Raw genomic sequence first — 26,892 nt, forward strand, 5'->3', positions numbered from 1 at the left:
GACCGATTTTATGTGGTACAATGCTCTCAAAAATCTGTTAAAATATGTAAGTATGACTTTGGTTAGCAACGAAGCCGCTCCGCTCAATGGATATTGTGCCGCATTACGGTACACTGTGTCGCTACCTGATTGGCCCCCTGAGTTGTCTACAAGACTGCCTGATTGTAATGCCTAAAACAGAGGTGCATTCATGTAAAGGCAGCCTGCGCCCGGAGTACGCGCAAGCAACAATAAACCAAGTAAGTTAATTCAATATAAAAGTTCTGTTTATTTTGGCCTTATTTTGGAAACAGGGCAGTGTAATCCATTTACTCTGTCCTCTTGGCAGGGACTGATAGCTCTCCCTCTCAGGAGAGAGTGGTGTTAAGGAAGTAAGGAGATATGGTCAAGACACAAACTTTTAGGAGATCAAAACATAGGATATATTACTCATAATTTAATACCTTACCCATATATTACTGGTAATTTGTCTTTCTTTAATCACTTACCCATGACGAAAGTTCTTCTCTCTGCAGAATCATGCAGCTGCGTACTTTGCAGCGTCTGGTGTAAATCTACACTTTTAAAAAGGCACCCGTAAGCCGCGCCACTTATGTTACACGGCTAGTGTATTTCCTCCTTAAGGTGACCAGATTATTTTTGTCTAGGATAAACTGGGGACGTCTCTGATTTTGATAAGCACAGAATCTCTGCCTGGGGGTTGGTTTGTTTTGTCTGAACTGCAACATCGACGGGGCAGGGAAGGTGCGTTTGGCAAAGCTCTACTACGTTGGAACAGCGGCAGGACTGGGTAAATACCTCTTGTTGCACTAAACTTTTTTACTCCATCATGATACACTGAAATTGGGGACAGCTTTTGCAGGGGACAGGTCATCCAAAACTGGCTCTCTCCCTGGAAATTGGGGACATCTGATCAACCTACCAGAGGAGTGGAGTAATATTACACACTTGGGAAGAATATGTAACGCGCCTTATAATCCAGTGCGTTTTATATGTGGACAAAGGCACACATAGGCACGTAAATTGCGCCTTATTGGCCGAAGAATATGGCAAGTGAACACTCCCAATATCTTTTTCTTTTCTTTTTTTTTTTGGTTTGAACTTTACTGATCTGTAGCGTCTCTTAGGGTTAGAAAAGATAAGGTTCCTCCATGAGTCTGTTTCACTTGCTGCACAAAGGCATCAACTGCAACAAAGGGTTAAAAGGTGTCAGGGTTGACAGGATGACAGATCTTCTGTGTTCATTCCCCTCTGAAGGTAACTCCTGTCGTATGCTGACCACTCTGGAAAAATAAATGCTTTTAATGACTTCTATGTTTACCAAAATGGATAATTATTTTTTGGTGTTTGTTTTGTTTATTCTCAGGATCTTATTGCTCCTTTCTGTCAGATCTTATCCCTAAATTCACTTTACAGGGCAGCTGTAAACATATAATTCCAAAATTCAGCCAATGTATCTAAGATATAAACTGGGATGCAATTATTGATGTAAATATGCTATACTACAATATGTTATACATAACAACCCTTATATTCTATGCTGCTGAAATTCATTTTGGTTCAAAATGTTTTCACAAAAACAACTGAGTTTTAAACCGTTTTGATTGAGTTTGGAATCATACCATGATCCTGATCTGGAGCTTCTAGATTATATCCGTAGCCCAGCAGTGTCCTAACAGCCTCTCTCAGACTGTCTTTATTAGACTTTTTGGTTCTTTCATCAAGCAAGATGTAGGGAACGAGCCGAGGGTTTCTGCGGTTCTTCACATCCTGACGAGAAAATAAAAGTAAAAAAAACAAAACAAATTCAGACAGTTGTGTAATTAAATTCTTTATGATGATAAAGCACTTTAGTGTAATGACAGAGAAATGTAATGCATTGTTCCTCTCAGGTGTGTCAATCACCTGAGAGAGCAAATTGTTGAATCATACCAGAGATTTTTAATGTTTGACACATCCCTCCCAGTGGGGGGTTTCAAACAGTTTCAGAGGAGAATTAATAGAACAGAGGAAATAATAATCAGTCATCAACAGAATAAATCAATAATTTGGGATGCAACAGATTCAGGGGAGTTGGACTGCACAAAGGTAGAAAGTAGTACTTTGTTTCTTGAGCAGAGACCCTCTCTGTCTTTGGTGTCTAAATGAAATCAGCATAACTTTGTCCTCCAATTATGTACATTATTTTAAATCTACATGCACTTTAAACTGCAAATGAGTGAAGTAAAGTGACAACAAAGTAATTCTGGTGTCCATTAAAACTTTGGTGCCCATATTTACAAAGATCAGGGAGCTTCTATCTTAGTCAAAAAATTCCTGCCTAGGAGTTTTAGTTTCAGAGCAATTCAGACAGCTGAGAGCGATTCTGAGGAAGGAAATGACGTGAAGATATGGTTGACCCCGTTGCTAAGTGTGACGCTGTCTTTCATGAGCTGTGACTGGTTCATAGTAAAATAAAAAACGCAGAAATGCACACCAAGTAATCAAAGGAGAGACATTAACCGATTAGACTGGATTAATAAATGTGTGTCGTGATGATGAAATTTTGAAAGATTTATTGTCACAGCATCAAAATGTTTGAACGCACCTCAATTACCGCCTCATCAATATTTTGATTTTCTTATGTATTTCACTTGGATAAAAATGGAGCTGAGAGAAGAGGGAGTCCCTTCTCCCACCCTCCACCCACCGACAGGGAAGTGCTTATTGGAGGACGTGTCTCCTCAAGGCCAGGACAGTTCAGAAGTTTTGTCACCTGGGATGATGTTTCTTAACTTTAGAGAGATAATGGACCACCATGTATTGCTGGGCATTTCTCTTCTGAGTCCCCAAAAAGCATGCTATACTCCAAAAGAACCACCTGGGTTGGATTTCTCAGGACCACTTTACGCTGCATAAATGAAGTCTGGAACTGGGGACCAGACATTAATGTTACACCTATGTTCCTCCAGAATGAGTCAGACCCCTCCGCAGTACAATACAAGAGAATACCTCTTCAGATCACTAAAAGAAAAATAACAGAAACCAGCTAAATTAAATCCAGTGTTATAATTAAGTCTTAGAACTGTCTAAATCAATCTCAGACTGAAGAAATGTCTACCACCAAGTCACTAAGACTGTCTCTGTTAAATATTATGTCATTATCAGCCAAAGAACTTTTGGTTCATGACATAATTACTGAACAAAATATTGCTGTAATGTTCCTAACTGAAACATGGTTGGATGACAAAAACAAATCACCTGTACTTATAGAATCAGTGCCTCCTAACTACAATGTTGGAGTGGTTGCTACAATATGTCATGATTCTGTCACAGGCTACAGGCACGAATGGACTCTAAAAATGAGCAGTGGCACGATTAGATGGTGTTTATTAACAAATCTTGGTCAGGCAGGCAAGGGTCAGGTCTGTGGTGTCAATCCAGGTTCGGGGCTTTCCTTAAGTCAGTAGTCAGGCAGGAAAGAGGTCGTCACCGAGAATCCAAGTCAGCAGGCGAAGGTCCAGGTAATCAAACGAGACTAGACAAGGGAGAGAAACAGGCAGGTTAGGAGAGGGGACAAACTTGGCTTAGTCGAAGCTAAACGTGAACGGACAGATGGCCTGAAAGTGTTTACCACTAAGGGTTAGACAACAATCTGACACTGGACAAGTGGTGTCTCTGTCCTTATATGGGACCCGCTGCTGATTGGGAAACGACCCGCAGGTGTGAGGGTCACAGCAGCTGATGTGACAGGTTCCCCCCTCAAAGGCACCCGATGGTGTCTTGTCCACTTGTGGAAATCCTGGATGAGCTGAGAGTCAAGGATAGCTGAATGGGGTTCCCAGCTCTGTTCCTCTGGACCGTATCCCTCCCAGTCCACCAAGTACTGGAAACCCCGTCCACAACGGCGAACATCTAAAAGCCGTCGCACCGTGTAGGCAGGGGCGTCGTCTACGATTCTGGGGGATGGAGGTCGCTTGACAGAAGGAGACAAGGGACTAGACAAGACAGGCTTTATTTGGGAAACATGAAACGATGGATGAATCATCATCGTCTTGGGGAGGTTCAGGTGAACCGTTACAGGGTTAATGATCCGGTCTTTGGTGAAGGGTCCAACAAACCTGGGTGTGAGCTTCTTGGAAGTGACTCTCAAGGGCAAATTCCTGGTGGACAACCAGACCGCCTGACCTGGTTGGTGATTGGGAGCAGGGTGTCGTGGCGATTGGTGAGATGACGGTTTCTTTGTGCAGTTCTGGAGACAGCTGCTTGTGTCTTTCGCCAGATACTGTGACATCTTCTAAGATGGTGTTGAACTGAAGGAACAGCGAGTTCCTGCTCCTGAGAGGGAAATAGGGGAGGTTGATAGCCCAGAGAAACTTCGAACAGGGACATACCTGTAGCGGAGCTGGTGAGCGAGTTGTGGGCATATTCTACCCATGGCAGGTATTGGCACCAAGAACACGGTTTGTCAGGATAATGCAACGGAGGGCAGCTTCTAGGTCCTGATTCACCCTCTCCATCTGGCCATTGGTCTACGGGTGGAACCCAGAAGAGAGGCTAACTGTGGCTTCTATTGCCTGACAGAAGGCTCGCCAAACTCTGGAGGTGAACCGGGGTCCTCGGTCTGAAACAATGTCCTGTGGGATGCTGTGGAGCTGGACCACATGGAGAACAAGGAGGTCAGCAGTCTCTGTAGTCGTAGGCAACTTAGGAAGGGCGACAAAATGTGCCGTTTTCAAAAAACGGTCAACTATGGTTAGGATGACTGCGTTTCCATGGGATGGGGGAGACCAGTATCAAAGTCCAATGATATGTGAGACCAGGGTCTGCCTGGGATAGGTAGTGGCTGCAAGAACCCGGAGGGTGGTTTGTTGCTAGATTTTCCCCGGTTGCAGACGGTACAGGCGGTAACAAATTTACTGGTGTCCTGAGCCATGGAAGACCATCAGAAGTGTTTCTTTAAGAGGGAGAAGGTTCGTTGTATCCCGGGATGGCAGGCAAATTTGGAGGAAAGGACTCACTTCAAAACCTCAGACGGAACCTTTTCGGGAACGAAAAGTCGGTCAGAGGGACAGTCGCTGGGAGTGGGCTGTTCAAGTTGGGCCTGCCTTACCAACCGTTTGATCTCCCAGGAGAGGTTAGCCACCACAATAGAGGTAGGCAGGATGGTTTCAGGTTCCTCTCTGGGTGAATCGGGGTCGAACTGACAAGACAGAGCGTCAGGTTTGGCGTTTTTAGAGCCTGGTCTGACGGTGAGAATGAAGTTAAAATTGGAGAAAAACAAGGACCAACGGGCATGACGGGGTGTTAACCTTTTAGCGGACTGTATACAAGACAGATTCTTGTGGTCTGTACAGACTAGAAAAGGTTGTGTGGAACCTTCCTGCCAATGGCGCCATTTTTCCAGGGCTAGTTTGACAGCTAACAGCTAACGGTTCCCCACACTATAACTGCGTTCAGCCTCTGTTAGCTGACTCACAAACCCTCCACCGGTACCACCGGAGTGCCACGCTACCAGGGCTTGCAATGAATTTGCCAACTTATTTGGAGAGAAAATAGAAAACAAATTAAAAGGTTAATATGCACATATTATGAACACGGTGATAAGGTAGGAAAACTGCTAGCTCACAAACTGAGTCAGTCTTCCTCTTCTCATCAAATTCCCCACATTCACACATCTTCAGGAATTACAATACATCCAATAAAAATCAATTATGAATTTAAACTTTACTATGAATCTCTTTACCCATCCGAAATACACTGCCATATGCAAGACTTTGAAATTTTTTCAAAAATTTTTAAAACCCCTGTAGTACCTTCTGACATGATTAATGACTTGGAAAAACCAATAACTGCTTTAGAGCTCTGTAATGCTATTACCTCTATGCAGACGGGTAAATGCTCAGGACCTGACGGGTTTCCGGTTGAATATTTCAGTTTTAACATAGGCTGATTCAAATATTGCTTGATATGTTCAGTGAATCGTTTATAACACACAAATTACCTGAATTCTATTTCTTTGATTTAAAAAAAAAAGTAAAATTTCCATTAGACTGCTTGTCCTACAGCCCAATTAGTTTATTAAATGTTGATTTCAAAATACTTTCCAAAACGCTTGCTAAACGCTTAGAGACTATGTTACCGTCTATTATCTCCCCAGAGCAGACAGGCTTCATAAAGAAATGGCATCCTTTTTTTAATCTGAGGCATCTCTTCAACACAATTTATCATCTCCCATCAACCGCAGTACCACAGGCTGTGCTGTCATTAGACACAGAAATTAGACGGGTGGCGTGGTGATATTTATTTTTGCTTTGGAAGAATTTGGTTTTCAGAATAATAATCTTATATTCGACCCCCCACGGCTTCCGTTAGAACCGCGGATCCCAAACTTTTTTTAGCCGTGCACCCCCTTCTGTGTCCCAACCGGATTGATGCACCCCCAATCCCCCACACCATTAAAATGAAGAGTAACAAGCTTTTTATAGCCATATTAAAGGCTGCATGTTTAATCATGCTGAAATAACCAGAACAAACAGAATTAAAAAAAATGCGGTTGCAGTTACAATAACACAACCCCATCATCATAACACAGGTTGACAAAATAAAATTAGAACGGAATTTCTATTAATTTGCAATAAAGTTACACACAACATCCACAACAGGATTGTGAGCATTTTCAGGGGCAGCTGTGGCTCAGCCTGGAGCATGAGAAAGAAAGACATTCAGATTGGTCAAACATCCACAAAAAACTTGAACCGTCTCTGAAGCAGAGAACATCCAGGTGGATTCATGGACTAAACTCTGAGGGTCCCAACTTTGTTTATTTCATGTACAAACTTCTAAACCTGAGTCTGACATACAATTTACACAGCAAAATAGAAACATGATGTTTAATTTCATTGTCTGATGACGAGAGAGAGTGGGAGCAAGAGCGCGAAAGAGAGAGAGAGAGAAAGAGAGAGAGAGAGAGAACTTTGGTAGAGAGGCACTGAGTAACAGTAACAGAGTGGGTGCCAGCCTCGATAAAGCTGTTGTCAGAGAAACAAAAAGTTATTTCCTGATTGTTTCACAGCGGCTACATTCAGCAAGTAAACACACCCATGGCAACACACCTCAGCTCCCCTCACCCCCACCACTGGTTGTCGGTTTCCCTGTTCCTGTCTGAATATGCGCTAAAACTGAATCTTTAAAATGAACTGCACCTGTCTGAATCACATTGTAAAAAAGTATTACTGTGCATGAACATAGTCCAGAAACCCTGTCTAGCACCAATTTTCCCAGCAGCAGCAGCAGTGTGGGCAAGACATGCGCATCAGTGCTTGAAGCAGTTCTGTCACAGCACCATGGGCAGTGTTTGTGTGTAGGAGCTGTGCCATCGATACAGAGACTGTGTTACTCTTTTTAATCTTGTAAATACAACTTTTTGCCCAAATTAAATTTTCCCTCTACTGACGTAAATGACGTAAAGTGAGGAGAGAGGGAAAGACGGGAAGTGGCTCCTTCTTGACCCAGTATTTTCTCTCCCTCTGACCCACCTAAATAGAACAGCACCCCCTGGGTGTTCTGTCCATCAAAACAGGCTACATATAAATTAGAAAACAAAGAAATTATTTGTAAAATCAGATGTTCAGAAGGGGCATCTTTATGTGATGGTATTTTTCTAAAATGTAATTTTGGGTAACGCTCCTGTATTTCACTTTATAAATCTTAATTTAAATGTAAAAAAGTTATTTTATTTATTTATTTTAAATAAATGAAAAAAAAAGTTCAATACATTAGTAAAACGCAACTGCATATGTTATGTTTAGGTTTGTTCAATTAAGATAGGTATGATCTGTTTTCTGTTTTGGTTTTTTACTATAACTGACCCCCAAGATACATAGAAACAGGGAGGGACTTGACAGCTGGTGTACTATAAAGAAAATATAGGGACCAAAGGCTATGTATTATTTTGGTTTTGTGCTCTTTAGTGAAGGTATTTTGTTTGTGTGCCCCCCTATTTTACAACAGATAAACTGTTTCTGTTGCCATATCTTTTGAAATTAAGGTAGTCCAAGAAACAATGGGTAAGAGATCAAACCAAATTAAATGTAATTCCCAAAGACTAAATGAAGGAAAAAAGAGTAATATAGGACTCAGGAGCAGGAATCATTCTGAATGGGAGTGGCAGTCATTTTACCAGCAGTGGGATGGGATTTTTTTAATACTCTGGCTCAAGATTGGGGTTGCCCAAAATCATTTCTGTGGGAGTGGGATGGGACAGGAGTGAACCTCTAGTGTCAACTTCTAGCTCCCAGCAGATTGTAGAGTTGAGTTTAAAATACTTATTCTCACCTACAGGGCTCTAAATGGACAAGCTGATTATTTGTGTAACCTTTTAACCAAACACTCTGCTGCTCATAGCCTTCAACCCCATCCCCATAATCTCTGGGTTGTTCCTCATACTATGCCATCATCCTTGGGCATTTGTGTTTAAATTTAGTTATTTTTGGATTATGTTTTCAGTTATTCATCCTTTAGTGTTTCACCTTGTGATTATATTAATTCCTTGTATCCTTTCTCTTTTATATTTCTGTTTCCCCCTGTCTGCTTTGTACTGTTCTCTTTTACCTTCATGTTTTCCCCGGTCACTAATTATTAGTTGATTGCTTTAACCTGCCCTTCCGCTATACTCCTCTTCTTCCCCCACTATTGGGACTCCACTGGGCCATACTGTACTCCACACTGCGTGCTTTGAGACAGCCATTTTTCCCAACCCAACTGAATTTTTGGACCCTTCTCAGGAGGTTGTACGGTGGTGGTCAAGAGTAGAGCTCTTACGTGAGTGGACTGCTAGTCAGTGATTGGCCATGGGTTGGCCACCCAGCCACCGCTGATTGGCTGTAGATGTGGTAAGCCAGCCGACAATGGAGCAAGAGGGGAAAAATTATCAACCGTGATTTGCCTACTCAATACTATAGAAAAGGAAACACTGGATTCACTACACCGAAAGCTGTGAAGTTTTGTCTCCAACACTGTGTGGTCCAAAAAGTTGTTCTTCACGACCGCTAATCTTACCAGTGTTGTGTGTGTGGTAGAGAGCAGAGCAGCCACTGCAGCTGCCTTCTGCGGAAGAGAGAAGGCTTGAGAGAGGCAGTGTGGACAAAGCCCCGGCAGTGTGGGGTCCGCTGGCGGACAGCTTATCTCTCAGCAGCCGCTGCGTGGGAAGCCTGCTTCGCTCCTTGCCCCAGTCTTCCACTGCATCCCTACATGTCATCAGACTTTGTAGATGTTCCAACAGCAGCAGGGTATCGCACACCTGTGGCCCCCTCACAGCCTGTCCAAAGCCACCAGAGGGCATTAAAGCCTGCTCTGTGCTGCCAGAGTGCCCCAGAGCCGAGCCCCAGAGTAAGATCTCGGTTTCATTATCATCTTCATAATTTACATTTCTGGCTCAGCCATTATCTTCATTACCTTTATCAAACTCATGTACATCTCAGGCCCAGTCATCAGCATCATCCCTATCTTCACCACAGGTTATATCTTCTTCATCATCTTCACCATCTCTACTCCTGGGGTGGGTGTCCATGTGGTTATGCCTCATGTTCCTGAGTTCCTCGATGATGGTGCCCAGGTGGATGGGGGTGTCCAGTTGGACATCCCTCACATCCATGTTCCTGTGGTCTCTTATGGGAGTGTCCAGGTTGTCCCCCTTAGCTTCCTGCCTGGGTTGCTGTTTGAGCTTCTCAGTTGACCCAAGTAGATATGCGGTCCCGAGTATGGAGACTCCAGAGCTCCACCATGGGTTCCAGTGCTCAGGCCGCCATCCTCCAGAACTCCTCTGTGGGTTCCAGCCTCCACCTCCCAGTTCTAGCCTGCTGGAGTTGTCAAGCTCCTGGTTTCAGCCACCAAGCTGATTTTTTCTGCAGACTTGAACTCTGCAGAGTCCAATCCTTTGGTTCCTTATCATCACCGGGTGGGTTGCCATCAGCCTGGGTTTTACTAAGGTTCCTGCACCACCAGTATCCAGACATAATCCTGCATTGCAGGCCTCCAAGGTTGATTCTTTGCAAACAATCTCCGAAACTCTGTCTCTTTTCAAGATGGCGCTGCGCTGACAGCTGCCAGTCACCTCGGCTGCATCTTCTATTTTCCTATTTTCTCTTCTATATAGTGTTTTTTGGAGTGTTTTTATATTAGTGAATACCTTATCTGGTATTCCGAAATTATGTGTCCGAAATTAAGAGGCAAACTTTTGGGACTCTAATGCTGAGTTTTTTGCTACTTTCGGCACTTTTTGATGCTACAAAGGGAAACCCCTTTGGCCGTGACTCGGGCCATTGTTTACCAGCTTCTCGGACTACGGGACTGTGCGCGCTGCGGCCCGGCTCCCCACCACGCTGAGAAATCAGACATCCTTGCTGACATACAGAGGAGAGGGAGAGGCTGCAGGGGTGGCAGGACGAAGCGGAGGAAAAGTTATTTACAATCGGTTGTCATGGGAAACGTAAGATCTCTCCGCAACAAGACCAAGGAGCTCGAAGGACTAACCCGTTTCCAAAGGAGGTACAGGGACACTAGTATCATGTGCTTCACAGAGACGTGGTTATATGGATCTGTCCCGGACTCAGTGGTTTCCCTGGACAGCTTTAAACTTATCCAGAACTTTGGCGGAGAGCGGAAAAAATAGAGGAAGGGGGCTGGCGATGTTTGTGAATGAGAGATGGTGTAACGCGGCTGATGTACACGTAAAGCAGCAGATATGCTGCTCAGATGTTGAATTTCTCACGGTAACTTTAAGACCTTATTACTTGACGCGAGAGTTTGGCCACGTGATCATGCTCTGTACTTATATACCTCCCTCAGCAGACGCCACCGCCGTGTGTGAGCGGATTCACTGCGCGGTAAACAAACTGTAGACAGAATACCCCCACGCTCTCCTGCTGATCACAGGAGATTTCAACCATGCCTCCCTCCGTTCCACCCTCCCCATGCTCACCCAGTACGTCACGTGTGCTGCAAGGGACAATAAAACGCTGGACCTATTTTATGCAAATGTTAAGGATGCCTACACCTCTGCCCCCCCTCCCCCCTCTCGGACGTTCAGATCACAACCTTGTATACCTGCCTCCCATTACATTCCACTGGTGAGGAGAACAATAGCACAGAAGAATTCAGTTAAACTTTGGTCAGATGAGGCCAGTGACAGACTGAGGGATTGTTTCAGAACCACAGACTGGAGCATGTTCCAATCTCTCATGGTGATGACATCAACAGCCTGACTGAATGTATCACTGGCTATATGACCTTCTGTGTGGAGAGCATTGTGCCTACACGACGGCTACGGTGCTTTGCAAACAACCCCCCCCCCCCCCCCGGGTGACCTCTGAGGTGAAAGCCCTCCTGAACCAAAAGAAGAGGGCTTTCTACTCAGGGGACAGAGAGGAGCAGCGTAGAGTCCAGCGGGAGCTCCAGTGGAGGATCAGGGTGGCAAAGAAGGACTATGGGGAGTAGATGGAGGAGCAGCTGGTGCAGGACAACGTCAGAGATGTGTGGAGAGGTCTGAAGAACATCTCTGGCTTTGGGCAGAGGACCAGCAGGGCTGCAGACGGTGACACCAAGTTTGCAGATGAGTTAAACAGGTTCTTTACCCGGTTTGACTCCCCTCATACTGGCCCCCTTCCTGCCCTCAACTCTCCACACGTCTCCAACCCCCAGCCCCCCAGAGACCTACCCTCCCCCCATCGCCACTCTCACCAACCCCCGACCCATCCACACCTTCGGTCCTGCCTTCCTCCCCCTCACAGTCACAACAATACAGGTGAGAGGGCACCTGATGAGGCTGAAACAGAGGAAAGCCTCAGGACCGGATGGCATCCCCCCAAGGCTGCTGAGGACCTGTGCAGATGAGCTCTGTGAGGTCCTCAGCTACGTCTACAACCTGAGCCTCAGCCTGGGGGTAGTCCCCACCATGTGGAAGACCTCCTGTGTGGTACCGGTTCCCAAAATACCGCACGCCAGCAAACCGGCTCACTTCAGACCAGTCACACTGACCTCCCACCTGATGAAGACCATAGAGTGCCTCATCCTTTCACACCTACGCACCATGGTAAGCCCTACCTCGGACCCGCTGCAGTTTTCCTACCGGCCCAAAATCCTGTCTCTGTTTCGTTTCAACCTCTACACCTCGGACTTTACCTACAACATGGACAGCTGACAATCTTCAAAAGTTCTCTGATGACTCGGCCATTGTGGGCTGTGTGTCTGAGGGAAACAAGCTGGAGTACCGGTCGGTCATCATGAACTTTGCGGACTGGTGCTAGAAGAACCACCTGTGTCTAAATACCAGTGAGACCAAGGAGATGCTGATCGACTTCAGGAGAAGACCCCCACCTCACTCACCTGTGAACATCCAGGGGCAGGACATAGAAACTGTGGTAAGTTTCAAATACCTGGGTGTTCAGGTCAATAATAAACTAGACTGGACTCATAACACCAACGCCCTTTACAAGAAGGGCCAGAGCCGCCTCCACCTCCTCAGGAGGCTGAGGTCCTTTGGTGTGAGCAGGCGCCTGCTAAAAACTTTCTATGACTCTGTAGTAGCCTCAGCCCTCCTCTACACTGTTGTCTGCTGGGCCACAGGCAGTGCAGAGCGGGACAGAAAAAGGCTGAATAAGCTGGTGAGAAGGTCCACTTCTGTCCTGGGCTGCACTCTGGACTCGGTGGAAGAAGTGGCTGAAAGGAGGGTGTTGCCCAAGCTTACATCCATCATGGACAACACCTCTCACCCCCTGCACCAGACTGTAGAGGAGCTGAGCAGCTCCTTTAGCGACAGACTTAGACATCCTGTCTGTAAAAAGGAGCGCTACCGCAGGTCATTCATCCCTGCTGCCATCAGACTTTACAATGCTGCACTATAACTGTAACTATAACTGTAATAACTAATGTGCAATAACTAAGATGCAATTCTATTTAATACACTGTGCAATAACCTGTGCAATAATACTGTTAAATAATCCTGTTTAATAAGCGACTTTAGCTGTATAGATATCTCATTACCTCACCGTGTTCTTACCTGGTACCACTTAATGTAAAACGTCATTCCATTTGTATATAAGTCACCTGAGTGTACATAAGTCCCCTGTACTTTTATTTATTTAGTTAGTTTTTTATAAGCTGTACATATGTGAACACACTGTATATACCTTATACCTTATGCACCTCTCCTCCTTTTGGCACTTTCTTTTTGTTTTTAGCCGATGTGTGACAAGTAAATTTCTCCAATGTGAGATCAATAAAGCCCTATCTTATCTCTCATGGGCAATCCCGGGGTAACCCGCCTAAACTGTAACTCTAGACAGGATGACATACAAAAACTAAGTGGGGAAGGGCCTTTTAGTCTCTTGCTCCATAACCGTGGAACAGTCACCCCATGCAAACACTTTTAAAAACCTGTTGAAAACCTATTCAAAACATAGGACATATTATTGGTAATACCCATATATTACTGGTAATTTGTTTTTCTTTAATTACTTACCCATGATGAAAGTTCTTCTCTCCACAGAATAATGCAGCTGTGGAGTGTGCTTTGCAGGGTCTGGTGTAAATTTACGCTTTTAAAAACATAGTTACCCATAGTCCTTAAAGTGACTTTGTGAACATTTACAAATTAATGACCTACTTCAGTCAGGCTTCAGAGCTCATCATACCACTGAAACAGCTCTGCTGAAGGTCACTGATGATATTAACATGGCCTCAGATAATGGACTTGTGTCTATACTTGTCCTCACGGCCGCCGACAAGGGGGGACAAACGGGTCTGTTGTCCCGGGCCCAGGACAGAGGGGGGGCCCAAAACTGACTGACCAGCACGCGCGCGCTGCTTGCAGAAGCTGCACCAAAGTCTCCCTCACGACACTCTGCTGCTCCCCCTCCCCTCTCCCAGAGCCATAGAGATAAAAAGAGTCGCGACACTCCCATTGGACTGCGTTGTACGCTGTTTGCCGCCTACTTCCGGGGTATGCAGCCTCGCATAGTTCCAAAAAGCCATTCTATGGCGTTGGACATCATTCACTTCCATTGCTGACTGTCGAGTAACTTCTGAGGTAAGTTGATTAAATAGCTACCTGTTTTGAATTGTCAAATGTCTATATTGTATCATAGGCCATTTATGATGCTTATACTGATCTTTTGTTGTATGTACACAGCGTAATTATATATATATTTTTTTTTTATCTTGGTAGACGACCGATTGCCTGCTAGTTTGTTAGCTTGACTTGCCTTCTGTGAAGGTAACGTTATATCCAGGGGTAAATTGATTAAATAGCTACCTATTTTGAACTGTCAACTGTCTATATTTTATCAGAGGTCCTTTATGATGCATATACTGATCTTTATTTGTATGTACACAGCGTAATTATATATATGTTTTATCTTGGTAAACCACCGATTGCCTGCTAGTTTGTTAGCTTGACTTCGCCCTCTGTAAAGGTAGCACTAACGTTATATCCAGGCGTAAATTGATTAAATAGCTACCTCTTTTGAATTGTCAACTCTGTATATTATATAAATAGGCCCTTTATGGTGCATATGCTTATATTTATTTGTATGTGCACAGTGCAATTTATAAATATATTCTTAACTTGGTAGACAACCGATTTTCAGTCATTGCCTGCTACTTTTATCTCGATTTTGCCAGCTGTGAAGAAGGTATCGCTACACCAGAAATTACGAAGTTCATTAGTGAATCTCTGACATCTTTTATTAAGTAGGTTATTGATGTTAGATTACTAGGATCATCAAGGTTGACTAGGACGTTTTTTTAGGTTGTATCTGCTGAACCTGGCAGTGTTAGCCAGTCAGCTGAGTACTGTGTATCTGATGCTAGTAGAAATAAGGTTTGTTTAATTGCACCCTTGAAAGGGCTGTTTAGTTGGATTGCATGTAGGAATACAAATTATTCCACACAAAAAATTATCATAAGCCATAATGAGGTTTAAAATGTTTATTACTCAGACAGTAGTGTGACTAATTTGTTCCCCAAACACTGCTGCTGCAAGCGGCTGCTGCTGGAGGCGATGACTGCTTGAGCTGGCTGATGTTGGCGAAGGATGGTGATGGCGGCTGCTGCTTGTGACGGCTGCTGATAATGTTGGCCTCTGCTGGCGCTGGCAGCTGGTGGCGGCTGGTGCTGGCTGGTGCTGGCCATGGCTGCTGGTGGCGACTGCTGACTGCTGGAATAAGAGGAGACTGGAGGCTGTGGAGGCTGTGGAGACTGCGGACGGTGTGCCGGGAATGGAGTGGCCGAGTACATCCATGGCAACCAGTACGGTGTTCGTCAGTGGCCTAGATGGTATGACCTTAGGTGAGGAGGTCTGCTGTGTGGAAATCGCCTTCTTGGTCTGACTCTTGCTGCCAAGGTACCCCTTATTACGGCTGTTTGCCTTCCTCTCAGCTCCGATGCACTTTGAGTGAATCCTTAACCTCAGCCTGATATATGTTGAAAGGATTTTTTTTTTCAGCTCATGGCATGAGGGAAGGTTGCTGTCCAGACTCATGGCCTCTCTTTCCAGCTGTTCCACTACGTTGGAGGATTCCATAAGGGAATCACTCGTCTTGGAACGGAAGAGCTGCTCCACGTGCTGCAGGAGAGTGAACAGCTCATTGCATGGCCGGTATAATGCACCCCTTTTAAATTCCTTTAACTGTAGTAAAACAGCTTTCTCACTTGTGTTGGTTACTTTTTCAACCAGTGCACATTGGCATTCCTCACAGAGCGAGAAGCTGATGACCCTCTTCGCTATGTATCCTGTCAGGTGGTAGAGGACACAAGACTCGGTCTTTGTGAGGTCAGGTGGTGATGGATCTACCAGCTGCTCCACTCTCACAACCTCAGAAGCACTGCAGTTGCTGTTCTTGTTGTCCAAGAAGTCCGCCAAGTGGTCTGATGCATCATCCAGGTAACTGCCAGTATGCGTTGTCGAGAGGAACTGCCCTACAGTGACAGCCCGTAGTGCATAGTGGAACTCCACAGGTGTCGGGACTGAGTTCCTCTGACGTATGCAAGAAAAAGTATTTTTGTACGGAGTCCAGAATGAACTGGCTTGAATGAACATATTTGTGATATACAGCAGGTCAAAATAGGCCATATTTTTGCTGCAGTGCTTGCTGTTCTCTGATGAAGAAAAGATCAACTAGTGCACTAAATTCAATAGATGGGTTTAAAATATCCAATATAAAATACAGAGATTTCCAGGGCATGAAGTACACAGTTAAATTGACTTTTTTTTTAGTGTGTGTGTGTGTGTGTGTGTGTGTGTGTGTGTGTGTGTGTGTGTGTGTGTGTGTGTGTGTGTCAGCTGGCCTGCTTGTCCTGTTAGATCTCAGTGCTGCATTTGATACAGTTGATCACAATATTCTCCTACAAAGACTTGAGCATACTGTAGGGATTAAGGGGAAAGCATTAGGCTGGTTTAAATCTTATCTATCCAACAGATTCCAGTTTGTTCATGTTAATGATAAATCTTCTTCAAACTCTAGGGTCACTTGTGGAGTACCACAGGGTTCAGTCCTTGGACCAATTCTCTTTACTGTATATATGCTTCCGATTGGCAAAATTATCAGACAGCATGGGATTAATTTCCACTGTTATGCTGTTATGACACTCAGCTATATTTATCCATAAATCCTGATGAATCCAATCAACTACTTCGACTGCAGTCATGTCTTGATGTCATCAACAGCTGGATGACTTTAAATTTCCTGCATTTAAATTCTGACAAGACAGAAGTTGTAATCTTTGGACCAGAGTCCTCAAAAAATAAACTTTGTAATCAATCACTTAATCTGGATGGCATTAAGTTGGCCTCTGGTAATAAAGTAAAAAATCTTGGTGTTATTTTTGACCAATACATGTCATTTAAATCCCACATTAAACAGGTTTCCAGAGTTTCCTTTTTTCACCTCAGGAATATCGCCAAAATTAGAAACATTCTGTACAGGGGTGATGCTGAAAAACTAGTCCATGCATTTGTTACTTCAAGGCTGGACTATTGTATTTCTTTACTATCAGGAAGTCCACAAAATGCAGTTCAAAGTCTTCAGCTGATCCATAATGCTGCAGCAAGAGTTCTGATGAAAATCAACAAGAGGGATCATATTTCTCCAATTTTAGCTTCCCTTCATTGGCTTCCTGTTAAATCAAAAAATGTTATTTGAATTTTTTTTTCTAACATATAAAGCCCTTAATAATCAAGCTCCATCATATATCAGAGCTCTGATTACCCTGTATGTTCCTAACAGAGGACTTTGCTTTCAGACTGCAGGTCTGCTGGTGGTTCCTAAAGTCTCTAAAAGTAGAATGGGAGGCAGAACCTTTAGTTATCAAGGCAAGGCAAGGCAAGGCAAATTTATTTGTATAGCATATTTCAGTACAGAGACAATGCAAAATGCTTTACATGATTAAAATATAGGAAAATAAAACAGAAAAAAAGCGAGCAGGAATAAATGCAGAAACAAAATAGAACATGGGAAAATTGAAATTAAAAGCAAACAATTAAAAACAGGTGGACTACAAACACTGCAAAAAGGTAACTAAAAGTAAGTAAAAGTTTCTCGAAATGAGTGCATTCTTGCTTGATTTGAGGAGCTAAAAAAGACCATCTGCCAATGGAACAAGTATTTTTACCCCCAAAATAATATAATTAGATATCCTGCACTGGATATAAGATGATGGAGATGAACTGGTCCTATTTTAAGTGCAAAAATCCCATTCCATTGGCAAATAGGCTCCTCTCCTGTGGAAGCAACTCCCAGTTTTGGTCCGTGAGGCAGACACCGTGGTCTACTTTTAAGTCTAACCCTAAAACTTTCCTTTTTGACAAAGCTTATAGTTAGAGTGGCTCATGTTACCCTGAGCTATATCTATAGTTATGCTGCTGTTGTGCCAGTTCAGACGTGACAGAAAGCGGGCATCAATTCGGGACGTAACGGACTGCGTTACCCATGATGCAATGTGGTCAAAATGGCCACCAACTCCCATCACGCAACACGGCAAAATGGCCGCCGATCAAGATAAGGTTGCTATGGTGATGGCTATAAAAGCCGATCACACACGAAAATCTTCCTTCTTCCCTGGCTTTTAGCCAACCCGAGGAGACACACACACAGCTGATTCCGTTGGGGTGATTCCCCGCCACGTGTTCGATTGCTCGCTGGACCGAGATTTTTCGACGCAACGGTTATTCCCTGCTTTTTTATAACAGGAGGTCGACTTAAATAAGTACTTTTAAATTCCCTCTGATCAAAAGACTGAGAGACGCCGCATCTCCCACTGATCGAAGAGGACCCCGCTTTGTCTGGCCAACAAAGCGACTGACTGAACCCGGAGGAAGAAACGAAGGAGCTTCTCCCCCGTCCCGCTGCAGCCTGCGGTCAACTGCGCTCGTCAAGACGCGTCCAGAAAGCCGCATTTCTCGGAGCGCTCCGGACCAGCCCCGAGGCATCTCAAAGTAACGGGGTTTTCCCCTTTTATTTCTGTCTCACCAACAGGGTGTTTAGAAGTGCCTGGGCAGGCGGTAGAACTTTGTAGGTGTTGGTTAATGCTTTTATTCCACGACGAAGTTGGAATTATTTTGCTGAACATTTTCTTTGTATGTGCATGCATTTTACAATTGATTTGCTGTGTTGATTTGTGATCCATCAAGAACCCCGCCGTGGGTTACCGCTTTATTTCTTTTCATCTTTTTCCCTGCTTTCCCCCCTCTCTCTTTTCGCGTCTTCTTATCAATTTAATCTTTTTGTCCGAGCTCAAGTCGCGGGCTTTGCTTTAAACTCCCAGTTAGCTGCGCCCCTCGAAGCGACGCATTATCCCATCAGCGTAAGCGTGGTTACGTCATTTGGACCTCCCCTCATACGTCATCGTAGCAGCCATCTTGGGAGGGTCACGTGTATCTGGACTGTAGGTAGCTTAGCTGAACTAGCTTTGTGTAAGAAATCAAAGCGTCCAGTGAGATTCCCGAAGCTGTTCTGTCTATCAATGCTGATACGTGAAATGCCGGTGTTTCGAGGGCGGTGTTAAACAACTTTGAGTTAAGTTAAGATCTGCTAACCGCTCATTTTAATCCATTGTTTATTTTTGTTTTGTTCTTTATTTCCACATATATATTTTGCATGTTTTAGTTTAGTAATGAGTAAGAATTCCAAAGTTGTTTGAATCAGAGAATTACTGTAACAGGGAATTGCTTTTGTTTCAATAAAACCAACGACTGCGGAATAGACATTGTTTTGTGTTCAGTCCAATTCACAGTTACATGGTTATTCAGAAATCAGAGCTAACCTCCTTTGGAGTTAACATCTGATATTAATACAGAGACAATATCATTGGATGGTGATAAGGAATAAGGATTTAAACTCTAATTGCAGTTACATTGGGGTTCTCACAGCCTGCTGGATAAACCTGGTCGGTTAACAGTCCGACCTAATCATTTATTCCAGCATAAATGAGTTCATAACAGCAAGTTAACTAATGCATTAGTGGTATAAATACTTATAAGCTTATAGCTAACATCACCACCATTTGAACTATATTTGTTATAGCGGAATTTTGAGTTGAATGATTTATTATTTAAATTATAATACCAAATTAAAGCCGCAAGCGGCATCGAGCGGCCCTCGCAGCAAAGCGCCGCTCCGGCCTTGGCCACCACTGGGATTTGTGCACCGCGGGCCGCCCGCCACCGCAGATGCTGTCACGCATTTTGCCCGCCCGTCCACTGGCCGATTTACACGAACGTGTTCGGCAGCGCTCCCCCACGACTCACAAAAAATCTGGTGCAGATTCACCACAACGGACCGGTATAGCGCCCGCTTCACAGCAGATGCCGCACCAATCCGCCTGTCGATCTCCCGCCCCATCTTCCCCTCATTCGTGAACAAGACCCCAAGATACTTGAACTTCTCCACTAGAAGCTGGCTCTTGGGACTTTCCTTTTTTTAAAAGCTTATAGTTAGAGTGGCTCATGTTACCCTGAGCTACCTCTATAGTTATGCTGCTATAGGTTTAGGCTACTGCAGGACATCAGGGTCTATTGTTCTTCAATTTTGAATGACTGTTGTAATTTCAGCTTTTAACTTTTTGATTTTTCTTTTTTCTTCATAGTAGGCACACCTGGTCTGGCGTTCTGTTAGCTGTGGCATCATCCAGGGAAGACAGATCACCCGCTACTACCATCTAATGTAGAACTTCTGTACTTTTTTGTCTGTCTTGTTGTGTCTCTGCTCTGTCTTCTGTAACCCCCAGTCTGTCGAGGCAGATGACCGTTCATACTGAGCCCGGTTCTGCTGGAGGTTTTTCCTTCCCGTTAATGGGGAGTTTTTTTTCCTGCTGTCTCTTCATGCTTGCTCAGTAGGTAGGATTGCTGCAAAGCCATGGACAATGCAGACGACTCTCCCTGTGGCTCTACGCTTCTTCAAGAGAGAATGCTACTTGTCAAGACTTTGATGCAATGAACTGGTTCCCTTATATAGGAATTTTTTGACCAATGTGTATAATCTGACCCAATCTGTATAATCTGATTGATTTTGACATTGTAAAGTGCCTTGAGATGACATATTTCATGAATTGGCGCTATATAAATAACATTGAATTGCATCATCTCTTCAGACCAAGTAAACTATCACATTTTTTGAGACAGTTATCTCATTTTAAAGATATAATCATCTAACGTTATTACTCTTAGCAAGTTAAAGCTCCATAATAATATTAGACCAGGTTTTAGTTCCACTCTTTTATTATGCACATCTAGGCTACCTATAAATATAAAGTATGGCATGCCAAAAAACATTTTCAACAAAAGGCAATTTTAGTAATGGCCTTGCGATTTTATATCTAAGCATTAAAAATGATAATATTTCACAAATTTTCACAGCAAGATGGAAATAACGACTATCCAACATTTTAAGATTTTGTAAAAACTTTTTTCCTTTTTTACCTACCTTTTGAAATTAATACTTGTTTCTACTTCTCCAAAATTATACTTCAAGAAAACTATTGTGCTGTCCTGGGGCCATATGCAGCTAGACAGCTAGGACAAAAGTCCCCCACACAAAGCTTCCTTTTCTTGCATTCTCTGAATAACCTTTGTTCCCAAATCTGGCTTTAAACATTCTTTTTGTAAAAAGACGAATATTTTTCCAAGGCAGAAGCGTGTAGAACAAATTCAACTTCAACATTAGCAGTTTCCCTAGCTTCATCGCTGAAAAGCAGCTTTTAACCGGAGCAAAATACGTCAAAGATCTATTTTTAGGGTGAGAGTACTCACTATCTCACGTAATTCACATAGAGATCTAACAAAGTTGTGATGTCTCACTCTGATTAAATATGAACCCAAAACTTTTCTAACTGTTTTTGCCTTGGATTTCCTCTGACTAAGAATTAATATCTTATTTATGTAATGTATTCACAACATGAATTCCTTGCTGTCTTAACAAAAGGCAGAACAACTATAATGTTACTTTCTATAATTATTACAGGCTCTGCTGAGATGTCAAATTCTGGAGAATGCTTATACACCCTGACCCACAAATATGGATTAACTTCATTTCATGTGCGCTCGTGAACTTGTTTTAGTTGATTTAGTTTTCTTGATGTACTGTAGAGCGTGATGAGGTCTGTTGTGGTATTGTGTGCACTGGATTGAGGGGACAGTTGGTGTTGTCTGTCAAACCCAATCTTCTTAAGCTGCAAATTCAGTAAAGTTACCATATATATATATTAGGGCTGGGCAAGTTAACGCGTTAATTTCGCGTTAATTCATTAGACTATTAACGGCGACATTTATTTTATCGCGCATTAACGCATGTTGCTCACATGCTTTCAGTCAGTGTCAGTCAGCAGGCGCGCTGACTGCAGCACGCTGTCACGGCAGCACTCTCCCGCTCCCCCTCCTCTCTCGTACATGGCTCAGCGGCGCCAGCCAATCAGCACGCAGGCTCAGCCTGGCCCGCCCACTCAGCTCTCACACAAACTTAATACACAAACAGCTGAGAGACCGCAGCAGCGAAAAAACATGAACAGGGGAAGTAGCACCGTTTGGCTTTATTTTAATACCGTAAATGAAATCAAGCTGTATGTTTTGTAAAAAGCCGGTTCATTTCAGTGGAAACACAACAAATTTATCTAAACACGTGAAAAAACATGAAAACGTCGAGCCCCAGAAACGGAGTAATCAATATCCTATGGAAGTCTGGACATATTTCAGTGGCGTTTAAGGTGACTTCGCCACGCCACCACGCTGCCCCGCTCCATCAAATCCAGTTGATTTTGTAGCCGAATAGAAGAGATGTTCTCAAAGCATTAAATAAGCCTTTTGAATTTTAAAAATGTTGTCCTTTTAAGGTAATTTTAAGTTACTTTTCATTAAATTTGTCAATATCCTATGGAAGTCTGGAAATATGGCATCGGCGTTTCAGGTGACTTCGCCACGCCACCACGCCGCACTGCTACATGGAATCCAGTTGGGCCTGGAATCCACAACACACTAACATGTCTTCTGTTTCTAAACACAGTCTCATGTTGATTAGCTCAGAGGGGTAACATAGCGACTGTTAACAATAAAACATGACACTTCCTGTTGTTAGGGGGCGTGGCCTAAGCAATGTCATCATTTGACCATTGGATATTGTAGGAGACCCGATGATGATCAATCACAGAAAGTTTGGTGCCTCTGTGTGTGTCTGTGTAGGAGATATAACAGTTTTATTTTTTGTGGCGAGTAGGTGAACTTTGACCCCTGCTAACGCCCCTTCAAAATGCTCAAAAACTCACTGTTTTGATAACTTTTAATTGGGCATGCCTTATGATCAGACTGACCGAGTTTCAAGCCGCTTGCTAAAAATCCCTAGGAGGAGTTTGATCAAATACCAATGCTGTAAACGTCAAAAATGGGGTCAAAATACGACCTTCAATCTAAAATGGCCAACTTCCTGTGATACTTGCACTATGACATTAATTGTAAATTCTGAGCGTCTTGTTGAGTTCTACAACTATACCAAATTTCATGTCTCTACGAGGAAGTAAGTGAATAGCAAAGGGTCCATTGAAAATTGCTAGGTGGCGCCGTTGAGGCATTAGGTCACGCCCACCAAAGCTTGTTATGGATTCCTGTTGGGGGCTAGATAAGGATGCATCCAAGTGAGTTTTAAGCAGCTCGGCCCAAAAATGTGGAATTCAGAGCCAAACGTATGGCAGCGGCGTTTGAGGTGACTTCGCCACGCTGCCACGCTCCCCTGCTCCATCGAATCCACTTGGGGCTGGAATCCACAACACAACAACATGTCTTCTGTCTCTGGACACAGTTTCATATTGATTAGTTCAGAGGGGTAACATAGCGACCGTTTACAGCAAAACATGACACTTCCTGTTGTCATGGGGCGTGGCCTAAGCAATGTCATCATTTGACCATTGGATATTGTAGAAGAGCCGATGATGATCAATCACAGAAAGTTTGGTGCCTCTGTGTGTTTCTGTGTAGGAGATAAAACAGTTTTATTTTTTGTGGCGAATAGGTGAACTTTGACCCCTGCTAACGCCCCTTCAATATGCTCAAAAACTCACCGTTTTGATAACGTTTAATTGGCCATGCCTTATGATCAGACTGACTGAGTTTCAAGCCGCTCGCTCGAAATCCCTAGGAGGAGTTAGATCAAATACCAATGCTGTAAACGTCAAAAAGGGTGTCAAAATCAGACATTCAGTCTAAAATGTCAGACTTCCTGTGATACTTGTACTATGACATTAATTGTAAATTCTGAGCGTCTTGGTGAGCTCTACAACTGTACCAAATCTCGTGTCTCTACGATGAAGTAAGTGAATAGCAAAGGGTGCTTTGAAAATTGCTAGGTGGCGCCGTTGAGGCATTTTTCTTTTGATTTTTGTGACGACCTTAAAATACAAAATTTTTAAACAGTCTTCATGCATCTGCCAAGTTTGGTGAGTTTTTGAATATGATAAAGCCCCCAAAAAGGCCCCTCTTTAGGGTGGAAGATTAATAATAATAATAATAATTAAAACCGCAAGCGGTGATGAGCGGCCCTCGCAGCAAAGCGCCGCTCTGGCCTATTGGCCACAGCTAGGATTTGCGCGGCGCTGGCCGCCCGCCACCGCAGATGCTGTCACGCATTTTGCCCGCCCGTCCACTGGGCGATTCACACGAACGTGTTCGGCAGCGCTCCCCCACGACTCACAAAAAATCTGGTGCAGATCGCTCGATGCAGCGAGGAGATACAGCCGTTGAATAATGATAATGCATTTGGCCACCGGACCGGACTAAATCGTTCGGCGGGCCAAATTCGGCCCGCGGGCCGTAGCTTTGACACCCCTGGTTTAAACATTAGTATACCAATTTAATCAAAGGTATCTTACTAGCTGTTAATCCAGCTTAATGTGAAAAGTTAACAAAACCATTTTAGTTTTTTAAAGTTACTTGCTATTTCATGTGTCTAATGGTTTTGTTTCTTGCATTAAGACAGCTTTTATGAAAGTTTAACATCTAAATTGGTGGATACACACCCAAAAGTAATGTTAAAGTAACACTTTAGCAATTGGACTATTGCCAAAGGAACACTTTAGCAATATCGCGGGGTAGCAGCTTTATAAAGGAGGCCCAGACGTCCCTCTCCCCAGCCACTTGGGCCAGCTCCTCAGGAGGAACCCCAAGGCGTTCCCAGGCCAGCCGAGAGACATAGTCCCTCCAGCGTGTCCTGGGGCTTCCCCTGGGCCTCCTCCCGGTGGGACGTGCCCGGAACACCTCACCAGGGAGGCGTCCAGGAGGCATCCTGACCAGATGCCCGAGCCACCTCAACTGGCTCCTCTGGGCGTGAAGAAGCAGTGGCTCTACTCTGAGTCCTCCCCGGATGACTGAGCTCCTCACCTTATCTCTAAGGGAGAGCTCACACACACTATGGAGAAAACTCATTTCGGGATCTTGTATCCAGGATCTCGTTCTTTCGGTCACGACCCAAAGCTCGTGACCATAGATGAAGGTAGGAACGTAGATCGACCGGTAAATCGAGAGCTTCGCCTTTTGGCTCAGCTCTCTCTTCACCACAACGAACCGGTACAGCGCCCGCTTCACAGCAGATGCTGCACCAATCCGCCTGTCGATCTCCCGCTCCATCTTCCCCTCATTCATGAACAAGACCCCAAGATACTTGATCTTCTCCACTAGAAGCTGGCTCTTTGGACTTTCCTTTTTTAAAAAGCTTATAGTTAGAGTGGCTCATGTTACCCTGAGCTACCTCTATAGTTATGCTGCTATACGTTTAGGCTACTGCAGGACATCAGGATCTATTGTTCTTCAATTTTGAATGACTGTTGTCATTTCAGCTTTTAACTTTTTGATTTTTGTTTTTTCTTCATAGTAGGTACACCTGGTCCGGCTTTCTGTTAGCTGTGGCATCATCCAGGGAAGACAGATCACCCGCTACTACCATCTAATGTAGAACTTCTGTGCTTTTTGTCTCTCTTGTTGTGTCTCTGCTCTGTCTTCTGTAACCCCCAGTCTGTCGAGGCAGATGACCGTTCATACTGAGCCTGGTTCTGCTGGAGGTTTTTCTATCACGTTAATGGGGAGTTTTTTTCCCGCTGTTGCTTCATGCTTGTTAAGTAGGTAGGATTGCTGCAAAGCCATGGAGAATGTAGATGACTCTCCCTGTGGCTCTACGCTTCTTCAAGAGAGAATGCTACTTGTCAAGACTTTGATGCAATGAACTGGTTCCCTTGTATAGGAATTTTTTTGACCAATGTGTATAATCTGACCCAATCTGTATAATCTGATTGATTTTGACTTTGTAAAGTGCCTTGAGATGATATATTTCATGAATTGGCGCTATATAAATAACATTGAATTGAATCATCTCTTTAGACCAAGTAAACTATCACATTTTATGAGACCGTTATCTCATTTTAAAGATATAATCATCTAACGTTATTACTCTTAGCAAGTTAAAGCTCCATAAAAATTTTAGACCAGCTTTTAGTTCCACTCTTTTATTATGCACATCTAGGCTACCTATAAATATAAAGTATGGCATGCCAAAAAATATTTTCAAGAAACGGCAATTTTAGTAATTACCTTGCAATTTTATATCTGAGCATTAAAAATGATAATATTTCACCAATTTTCACAGCAAGATGGAAATAACAACTATCCAACATTTTAAGATTTTGTAAAAACCTTTTTCCTCTTTTACCTACCTTTTGAAATTAATACTTGTTTCTACTTCTCCAAAATTATACTTCAAGAAAACTATTGTGCTGTCCTGTCTTGGTGTTGTCTGTCAAACCCAATCTTCTTAAGCTGAAAATTCAGTAAAGTTACAAGATATATATAACAGTTGCAGTTACAGCTCAAACGTCGTAACAACACTTCTAAATCTGAGTCTGACGCAAAATTTCAAATACAAACACGAAGCAGTTTGATTTTTGTCCGATGACGAGCGAGCGAGCGAGCGAGAGAGAGAGAACTGGTAAAGCAGCACATAGTAACAATAAGTCCAGCGCTCCATAAAGATGTTATTAATCAAGGAAATCTTTCTGATTGTTTCACAGCGGTTACCTGCAGCGGGTAAACACGCCCACGACAACACACTTAGGCTCCCCGCAGCCCATTTCTATCGGAATATGCGCCAAAACTGCCTCTTTAAAATGAACTGCACGGTGCAGTCTGCGCCTGTCTGAATTGCAATGAGAAGTATTACACATCTATGCGTGAGCATTATTAAAAAAATTCCCCCCAGGACCCGCGGTAACGACAGCGGTGTTCTTACGATGGAGTATTAGGGCCACACATGAAGAGAAAAAATAATTTTGCCATGATGAGATTAAACTGGTGTAGATCAGTTGATGCAGCGATGCATTTGGCCACCGGAGGCA

The 26,892-nt window shown here is 43.7% G+C and overlaps 1 protein-coding gene across 1 annotated transcript in view; it reads right to left on the bottom strand.

Annotated features, from left to right (window-relative positions):
• The window catches only part of ryr2a (ryanodine receptor 2a (cardiac)), a 597,233-nt gene that overhangs the window by 370,073 nt on the left and 200,268 nt on the right, over window positions 1–26,892 (bottom strand). The window contains exon 25 of the mRNA XM_036142377.1: window positions 1,623–1,770. Within this exon, the coding sequence (XP_035998270.1) occupies window positions 1,623–1,770 (148 nt within the window). The remainder of the gene's footprint in view (window positions 1–1,622; window positions 1,771–26,892) is intronic.

The sequence above is a fragment of the Fundulus heteroclitus genome, chromosome 10, assembly GCF_011125445.2.
Source record: "Fundulus heteroclitus isolate FHET01 chromosome 10, MU-UCD_Fhet_4.1, whole genome shotgun sequence".
Classification (NCBI taxonomy): Eukaryota; Metazoa; Chordata; class Actinopteri; order Cyprinodontiformes; family Fundulidae; genus Fundulus; species Fundulus heteroclitus.